This window comes from Panthera uncia, chromosome C2 (genome assembly GCF_023721935.1).
Source record: "Panthera uncia isolate 11264 chromosome C2, Puncia_PCG_1.0, whole genome shotgun sequence".
Lineage (NCBI taxonomy): Eukaryota > Metazoa > Chordata > Mammalia > Carnivora > Felidae > Panthera > Panthera uncia.
The window spans coordinates 95,965,735-95,982,827 of record NC_064810.1 but is presented as its reverse complement, the minus strand read 5'-3'; the positions used below and the strand labels follow the sequence as shown (position 1 = coordinate 95,982,827).

The 17,093-nt window shown below is 37.0% G+C and overlaps 1 protein-coding gene across 1 annotated transcript in view; it reads right to left on the bottom strand.

The window, feature by feature from the left end:
- Positions 1-17,093, bottom strand: part of WDR49 (WD repeat domain 49) — a 145,813-nt gene that overhangs the window by 88,786 nt on the left and 39,934 nt on the right. Inside the window, exon 6 of the mRNA XM_049628591.1 lies at positions 15,254-15,402. Within this exon, the coding sequence (XP_049484548.1) occupies positions 15,254-15,402 (149 nt within the window). The remainder of the gene's footprint in view (positions 1-15,253; positions 15,403-17,093) is intronic.

The window sequence follows — 17,093 nt, the reverse complement described above, 5'->3', positions numbered from 1 at the left end:
GTATTTCATTATTTTTTTCATCGTGTAAATATTAGAACCTAAGAGCAGAAAGGGTTCTTTCAAATAAACTAGTCTGTGTTATCCGATGTAACATTTCTAAATTATTGATAAAAAACGGTCTCTGTTTAAATGAGTGTTTACAGGCAACCCTGTAGTTCTTAACTTATTTTTATTTTTTTAAGTTTATTTATTTTGAGAGAGAGAGAGAGAGAGAGAGAGAGCAAGCACAAGTGGGGGAAGAACAGAGAAAGAGGGAGAGAGCAAGAATCCCAAGCAGGCTCTACACTGTCAGTGCAGAGCCCAGTGCAGGGCTTGAACTCACAAATCATGAGATCATGACCTGAGCTGAAATCAAGAGTTGGACACTTAACTAACTGACTGAGCCACCCAGACACCCTAGCTCTTAATCTATTTTATTTTATTTATTTATTTTTAAAGTACATTATTTTATCTTTAGAGAGAGAGAGAGAGAGCACAAATAGGTGAGGGGCAGAGAGGAAAGACAGAACCCCAAGCAGGCTCTGAGCCGTCTGCACAGAGCCTGATGTGGGGCTCAAACTCACGAACTGTAGATCATGACCTGAGCTGAGATTGAGAGTCAGAGGCTTGAGTGACTGAGCCACCCAGGTGTCCCTTAACCTATTTTAAATCATATAATCTTTCAGGAAAATAAAATCTGTTCAAAATGATGGTCTATCCCCTCCTCCTAAATGCATATGCCCATATATATATACAGAATCTTGCATATAATTTCTTTGAGCATATAGACACGCGCATCTCCCAAACATATGTATAGACTCAGAATCTGCAGGTTAAAAGTCCCTGTGGTATCTACTATGTACATTCACCCAGAGATATCCTCTTCTAACTTCTGGTTCTACCCTCTTTTCCTACATCTACATAAGCCTCTTCTTTTTCTTTTCTTTTCTTTTCTTTTCTTTTTTAATATATGAAATTTATTGTCAAATTGGTTTCCATACCACACCCAGTGCTCATCCCAAAAGATGCCTTCTTCAATGCCCATCACCTACCCTTCCCTCCCTCCCACCGCCCATCAACCCTCAGTTTGCTCTCAGTTTTTAAGAGTCTCTTAACATAAGCCTCTTCTTAACACTTCTTGTCCATGGTAAATGATCCCAGTTCCTTCAACCATCTTAACATCAGAACTCACTGATCCATAGCAGCCTCTTGATTCTCTCAGTCTTTGCACTTTCTCTCCAGGGGAGGATCATCATTCAGATTTTTTCAACTTTTGAAACCATAGTTGGATATGTTGACGGTGTGAAATCCAATAGCACTGGAGGGCTTTATTCGCAGCCCATCCCCCATCCCTCTAAACCTCAAGCCCTACTCCTCAGAGACAGCCTTTTTTAAATTATCTTTTAAATTTATATTACTTGGAGACAGCCTTCTTTAACTCTTCCTGAGTCATGGATTTCTCCATGACACCAAATAATAGCAGTGTGTGTGTGTGTATGTGTGTGTGTGTGTGTGTGTGTGTGTGTGTGTGTAAATATCACATATTGATCAAATGACTCTCCTTTGAAGGAAAAGGCGTTGCTTACATGCTCTTTCTCCCTTCTCATTCCTCCCAATCTAAACTTTTTTTTCTGGCCCTACTGGTTGTGATACTTTAAAATAATACACTTACACATTAATTATCATGTTATCAATTTAAGACAGTATCTCTCTACTCATCAAAATGTAAGATAAATCGTCAGAATGGATCCAGTATTTCAGGTGTGTTCTACACTGTTATAGGCACTGTGACCGCTTTCAAGTCACTTATTTTTGCATCGTGATTAAGTCACTCCATCAGGAATTTTGCTTACCTTGAGGCTCTGTGCAAAACTCTTAAATCTTACTCCCACGAACAAATAATCAAGCCAGACGTTTACCATCCTACCTTCAAAAATCTGATGCTTTAAGCTAAGACTAGGATTTTCCCACTTTTTGTTCAAAGTTTCCAAGTATGACAATATAGTTTTGAATCCTAATTCAGTTATATTGACAATTCCTCCCTAATTTGTCCACATATCCCATGAGACATAATAGATGTTCAATAATTTTTTTTTAAATTTGTTGAACATTGTGGCTCAGCTAATAACTATTTATCCAGCTCATTGGTGGAGTTCATCAGCTAGGATAAAATCCAAGAATATAGAACCCCATAAAAACTTGCCTCACTTCTGCATCGTTATTCACCCAATTGCAAATCTCATAAAATCCACAATGACATTTTATGAAACTTTTTCAAACATCTTATAGAAATAATTATGCTTAATGTATAGGGTAATCTCTCCATCTACCAACAATTATAACAAACTTAAAATGACCTAGTCAACCCCTGCCAGATAAACAGCATTACCAATCCTTCTAACCCCAAGAATATATATATTTATGAAGTAAGTTGGTTCTGTGGCAAGAATTTTTCATTAAAGAACCATTCTGGTTCTTAAACATTACTAAATTATTTCTATTTAAACTATTCTGGCAATACTCCAGAATATATTTATCCTCAAAAATATAAATACTATAATAACAAAGACTTGCAAATATTTTTTCAATGTGCTCTAAATAAAAATAGAATTGATAAACTTATTTTGAATGTTAAAGCCACAAGATTAGACGCATCTCCATCATTCTCAAACACTCGTACTGCTTATAATCATTATACCCTCATTGTTCAGAATCCTGTCTTGTTTAGTATAGACTCCCTTCTAAAAAATAGAAACTAACTTCATGTCAGGATAATAATCTGGGGCATAGTTGAATACAGATTAATAATAACTCAACAGTATTAATGGACTATAATTTTCACAGAATCATTTTCCACTGTGTTGTTCAAGTAATTTATATTGCCTTTAATATTTTATTGACACTTAGTTGCATAAATTAAATGAAAAATTAAAAATAGATGAGCGATAACCTCTTGTCTATGATAGGTCAGTTCTTGCTATTAGCAATCAAAACTTGAAATATGTTTTTATCAAAATGTGTATATTCATTACTTGTTCTTAAAATTAATTTTATTGTTCTGATTTCTCTTCTTCCTCTGAAGATCCCTTAACTCTCTTAGTGATCCTCGATCCCTTTAAGTCCCCTCCCATCTTTAATTCTCTAATTTTTCTCTCTGTTGAGAATCAAAGCAACAATATTGATGTGTTACCATCATTGCACAGAACAGTGTTCTAGTATTCTCTTAGAAATCATGTCACATACCATGTTTTCCAGTTTTTCTACGCTACCACATTCTATACAAATGGTTCTTAATCTTGACGTTAGAAACACCAATGGTACCTTAGAAATGACCTATTTGGGCCCTTCTGCCAGGTTAATCAGAATCTCTGAGGACCCATCCTCAGAGATTATTAGTGTTTTGTTTCCTTGTTTTTGTTGGTTCGTTTTTAATTTCCCAAGCATTTCTTTTGCATTCTACCTTGACTGCTTCTCTACATGGTGTTAAGGTCAGTGCTAATATCCTTGAACAAGAAATCTTTCTCTCAGCTTAGTCAGTAATATTATGTGGCTTGGCTTTAAACCAGATAACTATATTCCCCTTCTTTCCTCATCAGTCTTTACGCTTTTAATCACAAAAATATCTCACGTTAATTCAGTTTTATTAATCACATTCTTTGACAAAATGTAACTTAAATATCTAGTTAGTATTTGAGAAGCCCGGGTTCTTCTCTGTTACGTTGAAATTGACTTCAGGGATAGAATTAGGCTACAGTGTAGAAAGACATATATTTAATACCAATTTTCATTCCAGATTTCCTAGAGAGGTTTTCGTCATTCTCAGTAGGAAAAATAGATAGACTGACAAACATCTAAGCTTAAAACTTACAATTGAACAATTGATGCTTTTTTATTTTATATTTTCCACAAATTTTCATTTAAACTGCACATCCGGCTTTCATCATGATAGCTGAGAACTTGTGATGTCCGTCCACACTCAGCCTTCCTAAGTCTAGTCCTTGAAATGGCATGTTTGGGAGCTTTCTATTTCATCTCCATTTTTATATTAAAAGGAATGAGTACCCGAGCTTATGATTTAATAGCATGACAACAGTTAGCTTTTTACGTAACGATGCGGACATATTTTTCTGCCTAAACTTCCCCTTGTTTCAACTGTTGGCCATTTAATAATGCAGGATTATCAAAGCAAATATTTTGTTATTTGTATACATTAGAACAAGAAGTCACTGGGCTGAGACCAGACACCCAGACCCTCATTTTAATACTACTCCGAGTTGGCAGTTCAGGTATGCAATGTTACCTTTTCATTTCCTCACCTTTCTCCTAAAGGGACCCCTGCCAGCTCTGAAATTCTCTCAATTCTGTCTAGAATGTACCGAGGTTGCTCAACCTATTATCTGTGCATTCCAAAACAACAACAATTCAAACAGATTTAAGAACGTGCACTCTGAAGACTGGACCAAAGAAATGTAGGACCTCACCATGTTGTCAGTCTAATTTTGCTGAAGAATTTTTTTCCCTGCTTCCTGCAAGAGACAGCATCATTTCACATAAACATAGTAAAACTGTACTAAACAGATACGAAAATAAATAAATAAAACTGTTATTTTGTCCTCTACTAGATTTGTAAATGGGTAACTTCATGGATGGGTGGATGCATGAATAGATACGGATAGATAAAGAATCTGTTTTCAGTGCACTTTCTAAAACCAAATCAGCATTATTTATATACTGGCAACATCTCCAAGTTTTTCTTTTAATTTTTTTTTAACATTTATTCATTTTTGAGAGACAGAGAGAGAAAAAGCGTGAGTGTGGGAGGGGCAGAGAGAGGGAGACAACAGAATCAAAAGCAGGCTCCGGGCTGAGCTGTCAGCACAGAGCCCAACACAGAGCTTGAACTCAGGAACTGTGAGATCATGACCTGAGCTGAAGTCGGACGCTTAACCGACTGAGCCACCCAGGCGCCCCTCCAAGTTTAATTCAAAGTAGGAGACAAAAGAGGTTTATAGTTTCCCAATAATGATATAAAAGTGAGGGAAAGAAAAGTAGAAAACAGACTCAGGTGACTATCAAAGTGAGACCTGTTTGGCTTCATCAAACATTTGCTACTAACTCCTGTAGTCCTGTAGGGGATAGATATAAAATGAAACAAGAAAAAGGGAAAGAGAGTATGTATCACGAGGGGATTTTGAGGACAGCAGTACAGCCGCTCAGCTCTCCAGGGTAATCCACAAAAATGGATAACCTACTTGCAGACGATAGCATAACAGGACCTGATGGAATTGGGTCTCCTGAATAGTCCTTTATGTTTTAACAAGCTTATTTATTTAGAATTTAAGCCTCTGGATAATCCACGAAAGCATCACCAGTGAACCCTTAAAGGCTATTTTGTTTGACATGATATATGCAAGCAAAAGTATTCTACTGAATACCTCAGATAATGTTTTATCATAAAGTCATAGAACAGAGTTTCCTTTAAGAAATATTTTTACCAGTTTTTTCCCCCCAGGATTGAAGTCAAACCCAAAATATTGGCTGGAAATTAAAATCTTCTCTTGAGCTAATCATCTTTAAATTGTTACCAGAACCATTATCTTCTCTGTTTTTGTTTTGTTTTGTTTTGGTTTTTTTGTTTTCATTCTTTTCAATGAAAATGAGAGAAGATCTACAGCTCTAAGACTTAAATTTCTGTTAGGTGTTGGTTTGTATATTCTATTGCTGAACTAGAAAAAGTCAAAACCTTTCTAACTAACACTGTGAATTATTCTGCAAAAATCTCATTGATGTCCTAGTTCAGCCTTAATAAATTTAAATTTAATAAACTCAAGTTTAATACACTTAACTAATACCAACATTTTATTTCAGGTGATACCCTTTTTCAGAACAAAAGTTTACTTGGGATATTGAAAAAAATCTCAATTAAACTGATTTTTTTGCCCTTATCATTACTCACATAACAGAATTTTTCTTAGTCTTCAAAACATTTTTTTTCTAATTTTGCTTTTCAAAGATCACCATTCCTATCTTATTTTACAAAGTAAACTTAAACACTTCAAATTTCTTTCTTCCTCTCTCTCTCTCTCTCTCTTTCTTTCTTCTCTCTTGAGATCTATACTAATCACAGCTTTGAAGCAAACAAATGAAAACCAGCTGGAACAAGAGAACTCTGGTTCAAGTGTCATTACAGTCTAGGTTTTTGTAAGGGGCCTTTCTGCTTCAAAGGAACACAGTTCTGAACAGAACATCATTTCTGCTGCCTTGCTGAGTTTTCAAGGAGTGGGAACAATCTCCACAGATCCAAAAGAAAAAAGAGGAAAAAAGTAACAAACTTAACACGGAAAAGCTCCTACAACCGGGAGCTTGAGCCGTGGACCATCCGCTAGGTGCAGGCACCGACCATCTGCTAGGCGCAGGCACCGAGGCAAGACTGTTCGATTAAACTGGACAAGAGAAAGGGAGCACGTGGTAGCCGCAGGCGGCATCCTTGCTCGCTTCCACCTTCAGAAACAAATAGAAATTTCTGGAGGAGAGCATCTCCAGTTTAGTTCCTCAGAATGCCTAGAGTTTAGCAACAGTGACAAATGAGGTGACAATAAAAGATAACAAAACATAAAAAGGAAACAAGTTACCAAGAGAAAGAATCACCAGAATAGCCAATATCGGATTTAGATCTTTCAAAGTCCAGATACTGGAATTATTACATAAGGACAGATAATAATTACGTGGAAATGAAAGAGCTAGAAGTCAAAATCCCCAAAATGAGCAAGCACCAAAAGACTATCCCAAATTACCAGTTAACAAAAATGTTTTAGAAGAAAAATACTACATTAAAATAAAAAACTCAATGAATGGGTTATATAGACAGGGGCCACACCTCCTAAAGGTGGTCACACTTGCTAAGATACGTACAAAAAACCTGAACAAGGAATGGGAAAGAGATTCGTGGCATGAAATTTTTCTGAAAGACGGCTAAAAGAATGAATACATGGTGAGATAGAGGCTGTGGTTTCTCAGTACTTTACAGATGTCGAATATCATCATATTCAATCAAATTTCAACCCAAATACTAGTGTATTTTTTTTTCATGAAACATGAATATTGATCCTAAAATGTACTTGGAGGGATAAAATGCAGAAGACAATTAAAACTGAAAAAGGGAAAGAAGAAGTAGAAAACGACCTACCAGGTATCAATAGTTATGCTGGTTGGATAGTGTATTATGTAGGAAAAGACAAGTAGACTGATAGAAAGAATAAAGCATCCAGAAACAAATTCATATACATACAGTAATTCAAATGATGATAACAATAGCATTTCAAACCAGTGAGAGACAAATTATTCAAAAAATAATTTGGATATCCATTTGTAGGAAAAAAAAACTTTAGATAAACTGCAAAGGTAAATGCAAAATATATTCAACAACAGAAAAAACTATTGGTAGAAAATAAAGGAGATATTTCATATTTTATAAATAGGAAGTATGGAAGACATTCCTAAGCTAGATATAAAATCTAGAGCCATAAAGAAAATCATTTCTTATATGCTTGAAATAAGTGAAATATTGCATTATCTATAGTAAAGGAAAATTAAAATATTTTTCAAACTACTACAAATCAATAAGAAAAAGACAAGAGCTAATAAGATGAAGGGCATGATCAGGTAATACACCCCCCAAAAATAAATAAGGAAAAAGAAATCTGAAAAAGAAACTCATCATAGGTTTTTGTCCATCAGATTCACACACAAAAAAGTGACCACATTAATAGCATCCATTATTGACACGATTGGAGAAACAGGCATATTTACACACGTCTGATAAGTATATCGACAAGTACAATGTTTCTAGATCTAAATCAGGATTATTTAAAAAAATTTACTGTTTATTTTTGAGAGAGAGAGAGAGAGAGAGAGAGAGAGAGAGAAATAGAACGAGTGGGGGAGGGGCAGAGAGAGAGGGAGACACAGAATCTGAAGCAGGCTCCAGGCTCTGAGCCATCAGCACAGAGCCCAATGCGGGGCTCAAATTCTGACTGGTGAGATCATGATGTGAGCCGAAGTCGGATGCTTAACCAACAGCCACCCAGGCGCCCCGAAATCAGCAATATTTAAAAAAAATATTTAAGGAATGCATCTCTGTTGACCCAAGAGCATTCAATCTAGGGACTTCTATTAGTAACTTATCACAAAGAAATTAACATACAGTGTTTTAAAGTGTGTGTGTGTGTGTGTGTGTGTGTGTGTGTGTGTGTAAGACGGTTTATAAAGGTTGTGGCACCTGGGTGGTTCAGTCGGTTAAGCTTATCACTTTGGCTCAGGTCATGATCTCAGGGCTCAGGTCATAATCTCCCGGTTTGTGAGTTTGAGCCCCCCATCAGGCTGTCAGCACAGAGCCCAGTTTGGATCCTCTGTCCCCTTCTCTCTCTGCCCCTCCCTCACTCATGCTTGTACATGCTCTCTCTCTCTCTTTCTATCTCAAAAATAAACAGAAAAAAATTTTAAAAAGATTGTTTATAACAGTAAAAACTTAGAAATATCTTTTACAATTAACAGGTGCTTGATAATAAAGTTATGACTATCTATTACTATGGATTACTATGCATCAAGTAAAAATTCAGGTCTCTGTGTAGTCACACAGAAAGATCTCCAGGAGCTATTCTTTAAGGAAAAGCAAGCTGCAGAAAAAATGTCTTGTATGATACCATTTACATAAAAACTAATAATAAATACTACCTTGTATTTGTACTCATACACAGGATAGTATATATAATACTATAATACAATACAATATAACATAATAAAATAAAATATATTATATTATTATATATACATAATATACAATACAGTTAACCCTTGAACAACATGGGCTTGAACTCTGCAGGCCCACTTATATGTGATATTTTTTTTTTTAATTTTTTTTTTTTTAACATTTATTTATTTTTGAGACAGAGAGAGACAGAGCATGAATGGGGGAGGGGCAGAGAGAGAGGGAGACACAGAATCGGAAGCAGGCTCCAGGCTCTGAGCCATCAGCCCAGAGCCTGACGCGGGGCTCGAACTCACGGACCTCGAGATCGTGACCTGAGCTGAAGTCGGACGCTCAACCGACTGAGCCACCCAGGCGCCCCTGTGATATTTTTTTTAATATAAATTCAGTATAGTGCTGCAAATGTATTTGCAAATGTATTTACTCTTCCTTATGTTTCCTTAGCATTGCCTTTTCTCCACCTTACTTTGTGGTAAGAATACAGTCTATAATACATAAAATATACAAAATATGTGTTACTCAACTACTTATGATTAACTTACTTATCAGTAAGACTTCTAGTCAACAGTAGTAGGCTACTGGTAGTTAAGTATTTGAGGAGTGAAAAGTTATACATGAAGTTTTGGCTATGTGTGGGGTAAGTGCCTCTAACTCCCACACTATTTAAGGGCCAACTGTATAACAAAAATTATGAGAAGATATACATCAAGGGTTAATAATGGCTGTTTCTTGGGAGAGAAATGGATTTGAAGGGGAAATAAACAAAAGGAGTATCCATTTTTTGCACTACATTTTTCCTCATTTATAATTTTTATGGAAGGGCATTAACCTATTTACCTGTGTAGTTTTTTTTTTAATTTTTTTTTAATGTTTATTTATTTTTGAGACAGAGAGAGACAGAGCATGAACAGGGGAGGGTCAGAGAGAGAGGGAGACACAGAATCTGAAACAGGCTCCAGGCTCTGAGCTGTCAGCACAGAGCCCGACGCGGGGCTCGAACTTACGGACCGTGAGATCATGACCTGAGCCAAAGTCGGATGCTTAACCGACTGAGCCACCCAGGTGACCCTTTACCTGTGTAGTTTAAACAAAATGAAAATGGCTTTGTTTCTGGATGAACAGAGGGAAGTTGAGGAGGAAGAGTACACAGAAGGAAAAGGAAGACAAGCAGGTAAGATATAATCATAACACAAAGTCTCACTTTGTATTTTTCTTATCAACTTTGGGTCTACAATGTAGAAATCAGGGTCTGAAAAAAATCAGAACCTTAAACAAACATTCCTAAAATTTTTATGGAATCACAAAAGACCCTGAATAATTACAGCAGTCTTGAAAAAGAAAAAGAAAAAGAAAGCTGGAGGCATCACAATTCCAAACGTCAAGCTATGTTATGAAGTTGCAATCATGAAAACGGTATGGTACTAACACAAAAACAGACACATAGATCAATGGAACAGAAAACCCAGAAGTGGACCCAACTTCTGGCCAACTATATGGCCAACTAATCTTTGACAAAGCAGAAAAGAATATCCATTAACAAAGACACTCTCTTCAACAAATGGTATTGGAAAAACTGGACAGCAACATGCAGAAAAATGAAATTTTCTTATACCATACACAAAAATAAATTCAAAATGGATGAAAGACCAACATGTGACACAGGAAACCATCAACAGCCTAGAGAACACAGGCAGCAACCTCTTTGACGTTGGCCTGAGCAACCTCTTACCAGACACATCTCTGGAGGCAAGGGAAACAAAAGCACAACTTGAGCTATTGGGACTTCATCCAGATAAGGAACAAAGGAAATAGTAAAGGAAACAATCAACAAAACTAAAAGGCAGCCTGTGGAATGGGAGAAGATATTTGCAAATTACATCTCTGATAAAGGGTTGGAATCAAAGATCTGTAAAGAACTTATCAAACTCAACACCCCTCCAAAAAAATCCAGTGAAGAAATGGGCAGAAGACACGAGCAGACATTTTTTCCAAAGAAGACATCCAGATAGCTAACAAACACATGAAAAGATACTCAACATCACTCACCATCAGGGAATGACAATTCAAAACTACAATAAGCTACCACCTCACACCTGTCAGAATGGCTAAAGTTTACAACACAAGGAACAACCAGTGTTGATGAGGATGTGGAGAGAGGGGAACTGTCTTATATTATTGGGAATGCAATGCAAACTGTTGTAGCCGCTGTGAAAAACAGTATGAGTTTCTTCAACAAGTTAAAAATAGAACTATACTACGAACCAGCAATTGCATTAGTATACTAGGTATTTACCCAAAGTATACAAAAATACTGATTTGAAGGGGCACATGCACCCTAATGTTTACAGCAGCATTATCAGGAATAGCCAAATTATGGAAAGAGCCAATGTGCCCATCAACTGATGAACGGATAAAGAAGATGTGGTATATAGATACAATGGACTATTACTCGACCATCAAAAAAATGAAATCTTGCCATTTGCAGTGATGTGGATGGAGCTAGAGGGTATTATGATAAGCAAAGTAAGTCAGTCAGAGCAAGACAAATACCATATGATTTCACTCATATGTTGAATTTAGAAAAACAAAACAGATGAACATAGGGGAAGTGGGGGGAGGGGGGAAGAGAGGAAAGCAAGCCATAAGAGAGTCTTAGCTATTGAGAACAAACTGAGGGTTGATAGAGGGGAGGTGAGTGAAGGATGGGCTAAATGGGTGATGGGTATTAAGGAGGGCACTTGTTCTGTTATGCACTGGCTGTTTTAAGTGATGAATCACTAAATTCTACTCCTGAAGCCAATATTACACTATATGCAACTAGAATTTAAGTAAAAATTTGAAGAAAAAAAAAAGAAGAAAAATCACAACCTTAAATGAAGGATTAAGTTCCAAAGTGATATGATTCTGATGGGCAAATCAGGTGAAGAGCCTAGAAGAGTTAGGAGCAATAGAAGAGGCTAATCAGGCTCACGGGTTGCAATGTTGGCCTCCAGCAGAGAGATCTCTGCTAGGCTTTGAAAATCCTTTTACTCCCCATGGTAATTCCTCCCCAAATCCCCAAGTTACTGACCCCCAGCAGGGTGCTGTCATTAGTGAAGTTTAGGAGTCTAAAGCAAAATGCAAATGGACTATTATTTAGTGTGGTACCAAATTTACCAAATTCTATAGGGATAAATTTATTTAATCATCACTGGAAAATGGTACTACAGCAGTCTTCCAAAAACAAAACAAACAAAACAAAACAAAACAAAACAAAAACCCACCACCTGAAGTCTCAGATCATTTTTGGAAGAAATTATTTAGATCTAAATTGCTTTGGTCTGAAAGTCTCTAACTCATTGACAAAAATATGATTCATTCAAAGGCTCTTTGAAAAAAAAAGATGTTGTCTTTCATTTGCCCTGTTCCTTTACCCTAGTCCCATAAAACATCCAAAAGAATTGTATAGCAATAAAGCAAAGGCTTAACCTGGTAGTAGAAAGCCCTGTTTGTTATAAAGACGTAAAGACTAAGATTACTATGCCTTTATCAAAGTGAAATGGATTTAGACTAATGTAAAAGACAGCATGACAAGCTTTATTACAACGTAATGGTTTAGAAGTCAAAGCAAAAATAGAATGATAAAACAGCTTTGGGAGAGGCTAGGTAGTCTTAACATTGATGATACCTATACACAATCAATTGTGACTCTGATGACTTTTTTTTTTTTTCACTCGCTTTTAAAGTTATAAAACCCTTTGTGCATTAAAACCGCAGTGGGTAACTGATGTCAGCCTTCTCTGGCTCTCAAATGATTTCAAGGAGAAACCAAAAACAAGAAGCAGAAAACCAGTTAAGCAGAAGCATGCAGGAAGTATTTTTGAACAATCATATATGATAGAAACACAATGTATTAAGATGACCTAAGGGGTCTTTCACACATCTGTGTGGAAATCAGTAAACCTTAATTTTTACAACCAAAGTCTGCCTTGTGACACGCAATTATACCTTGGAGAACTGCTTGCGAGCATGTATACCCTTCCCTTCGTTTTGTATACAATCCCCTATAAATTGACAAACTTTGGGGGCGCCTGGGTGGCTCAGTCGGTTAAGCGTCCGACTGCGGCTCAGGTCATGACCTCGTGGTCCGGGGGTTAGAGCCCCGCATCGGGCTCTGTGCTGACAGCTCAGAGCCTGGATGGAGCCTGTTTCAGATTCTGTGTCTCTCTCTCTCTCTGACCCTCCCCCGCTCATGCTCTGTCTCTCTGTGTCTCAAAAATAAATAAACGTTAAGAAAAAATTTAAAAAATAATAAATAAATAAATAAATAAATAGACAAACTTTGGAGCAGTTCTTCAGAACAACCTGAAATCCTGTCTCCCAGGGTAGAGTCTTCAATAAGACAAATAAAGTGTTTACTAACCCACTCTAAGATGGGTTTTTTTTTTTTTCTTTCACTCAACACTTTCATGGAATTCTGTAATGATAAAATACTTGTTATTTGTTTCGTATTGGTTTGATAAAGACTCATTCATTTAAGATGTATGGACGAGTTACTATGTGTTTGGCACAATTCAAAAAAGATATAATAGTCCTTAACCTCATCGATCCCATCGGCTAATTGATAGTTACACTATTTTATATGTCCCATTTAACATGTGTTTAAGTACATTAATATGTGCTATGTCCTGGGAAACAGAAAAAAACGAACTCAACAAATAACCTTTGTTCTTAAGGACTCAAAATCTAGGAAAAGATACATGTATAACCTTTGAGTACCCAAAGCACATTACTGTTCAATTCAGTAGTGGAAGTTATATCCAAGTGCTCAAAGATCTCAAAAAATAAAACAACTAAATGTGATGAGGACATCAATAAAGTTTTCAGTCTGAGTTTTTTGGTACTTTGGATTCATAGTTACATGTCTTCCCTTCAAGGTGTCAACAAATAACCACAGAACAAACACTACAAGGTGCCAGACACAGGGATACCAAGGATACAAGCCAAAAAGACACCACCCCCTGGTTAAGGAAGCAAACTAACAGTTAATTTTGAAACAACAGGATACATGTTCCAATAAGAGACACACAGGTGCAACTGGAGTGTGGAGTGTGCAACAGAAGTCTGTGTGAAAGACTCCAGAAAGTTTGAGACTGAGGGTGAAAAGAGGTTTGTCAATTGATCATCAAGGAGAGGGAACTAAAGGCAGAAGAAAGAGCACACTGCAGAGCCCTGAGGCAGCAGGGTGGGAACAGCCAACTGGGATATGGCTGAAGCCTTAAATGAATGAAAAAGAAAAGCAGGAAATAAAGTGGGGCTGACACACTGGGAGAGGGCTTTGTATGAAAGCTTAAGAATTCTGGAGTTGATACTTAGACGGAGGATTAGATGAAGTGCTAAAAAAGCTTTTTTTTTACAAACCACTTCATTAGCAGGACAAAGGGCAGACTGGAGTCAGATCATCTGGATGTAGGGAGAAATGTTAGGAAATCTTTGTTATATTTTGGGTAAAAGAAAATGAGATTTTGAACTAAGAGCAGTGGCAGCAGAGAGGGAGAGGTGAGGCTGATAAACATATTTTGATGGTAGAATCAACCAGAATTGGGAGAAGATTGACACAATCGGTATTACAGCAAAATATACAAGTTTGGCAAGACCTGTGAGTGGGATGAGGCTAAGGAGTTGAAGATGAGTTTCTGTTTAGATTTTACATATACACGTATCACTTTAGAATAAAATAAAAAGTCAGATTCATTGAAAGCCTCAGGTGGGGCCTGTTCCCGTAAGCCTATAGCCCTGCGCCCCTTCTCTTCACAACCAAGTGTCTTGAAATCTGTCACATGTTAACTGGATCTATAAATTAGGCATTATGCAAAATGAAAGTTTGACAGAGAAACAAATGACAAGATTATTAGAGATTAAGAAATTTTCCTAAGGGGAATATGGGTAGTAAATAATGTGGTCAGGATTCAACCTGGATGCCTGGTTCTGGTACCATGTTTTTGTCTGACATTTAACAAATATCCCATCAACATCACCAAATGGAAATGGACTGATTTACACAATTGAAATGTACTTAAGGAACTTGATAGTCTTCAGGTTAACTTAAATTTCTAATTTACCGAATTTCTTCAATATAAAAAAAAATAACTAATTAGCTGTGCCTATTCCACATCTTACAATTACCAAGCAACATTTCCCCATCGCTATTTTTTTTTTTTCTATTGCATTAGTGAGAACTTTGGAAACTCTCCAGATGTGAGCTTCTGAGAGTGCAGCTATAAAGATTAAATCCACGAGTATATCATTTAGAAAAGTTTTTTAAGGAAATACTTTGTCTAGTTGCCCAGGACTATGCTTAAGTTACCATAAATATCTTTTCCTAATTTAGGTTTCCAAAGACATAGTAGTTAGCCAGTATATTTTAAAAATCTACACCATCCCCCAGAGGAATTCAGGACCAAGGATAGATTTAGGGAGGAACCCAGGAGGCAGAAGTAAATACTTTCAATGTACAATATCGCTTACTTTATCTTTGGAGAAGCTGAAAAGTTGTTTTCTTGCAGCAAAGAATTGGACAGCTATTACGCTGGCTGAGTGACCCCAGAGGACACCAACCGGTTTAGAGACAACATAGGGGTTCCAAAGGCAAACTTTATTGTTGATGCCAGCAGTTGCTAACCAGAATTAGAAAGAAAAAAAAAGTGCTTTTAGTACATGAATAACCCATAACATTTTCTTTTTGAAATGAGTGCATATCGCACATCTGTAGGTTCTTAAATGCTTTCTGAGCACTAATGCACCCCGCCTGGAAGAAAGGAAGATCATGGCAAACTAACAGGCCTGAGTTCTATTACTGGAAATGGTTGAAATGGAAGGAGACGTGGGGAACGAGTATTCATGGGGCCACAGGACAAGAGAGTCCTGTTTAGGAGGCAGCCAAATGGCCCAACCAGGAGGCCACAAAATCCTGCTTCTCAGTCCTCATGCTTTCCTTCTACTGCTAGCACAGCCTAGGAATATACACCAAGTTACAGTCAGTTATCCCAGGAGTAAGAAAGAACTAAACCAATATTTAAAGTTTCCAAATTAATGAAAAAGATATAGAAACAAATTATTTCCACTGCCATATAAACAATTGAATATTTACAAGCACACAAACAGCAGAATTATATTTTTGACCTGCTCTATTGAGAGAACAAGATATTTTTGAACATGAATTGGTTTTATTCAGGGAGCACATCAAGAGCATGTGGAACAGTGGTGTTTCTGGTCTGTGGAAACTCAGTAGAGCACTCTTTGTTTTTCTCTTCTTTGGGGCCGACTGTAGAGCTGAACTTATTCACTGTTCTCTTTCCAGCACTATGCCAGGTACAAAGTAGTGACAGTGTGTAGGGTTGAAATACTCAATCGATGAATCAATGAAATAGTTGATATTTGCATGCTTCCAAACTCAATTCGCTAACCCAACCTTATCAGATAGATCTACAATTCTCTTTGAAAGGTGAATATTGGCATATTCCTGAGTTTCTATTCAAGGTATCTTTTTTTTTTAATTTTTTTTTTTTATTCAAGGTATATTTTACTGTGATTGTCAGCCATGATTGTTAGGGATTTTAGAGACTCAGCCTCCTAGCTGATACCAATACTCTTCATGTGAGTGATAATTGTTACATGAGGGTTATTAATATGACCCATTCCAAAGGCCATGTATGGCCATTCTCTACAAATACCCTATTAAGTTTTAGTGCCTCACTTTTTCATAGTGTTTGAACTAATGTATATACCATATCAAATTATCAGCTTTCAAAACATCACATATTTTAAATAGTTAGTGCCTGAAACTTTATAGCTTATTTCCTCAGCTAAAATATACTCTTTCATATCAAAAAAAGAATTCTCATTTTAAACTAAAACTAGGGTAATCTGAAAATGTTCAAAAAGCAGTGGGGGTTGCATTCTGAACAGTGAAAACCTTCTATATTTCATAGTTCTGGTGTAGGTGTATTGTGGCTATAGAAGCAGCAGCAGCAGCCATAGTGGTAGTAGTAGTCGTAGTCGTAGTAGTGGTAGTAGTAGTAATTGCAGTAGTGGCAGTAGTAGTGGTGGTGGTGGTAGTGGTGGTAGTAGTGGTAGTAGTAGTGGTGATAGTAGTGGTAGTGGTGGTGGTGGTTGTAGTGGTAGCGGTAGTAGTAGTAGTGGTGGTGGTAGTCGTGGTGGTGGTAGTTGTAGTAGTGGTGGTGGTGGTTGTAGTAGTGGTAGCGGTAGTAGTAGTAGTGGTGGTGGTAGTCGTGGTGGTGGTAGTTGTAGTAGTGGTGGTGGTGGTTGTAGTAGTGGTAGCGGTAGTAGTAGCAGTGGTGGTGGTTGT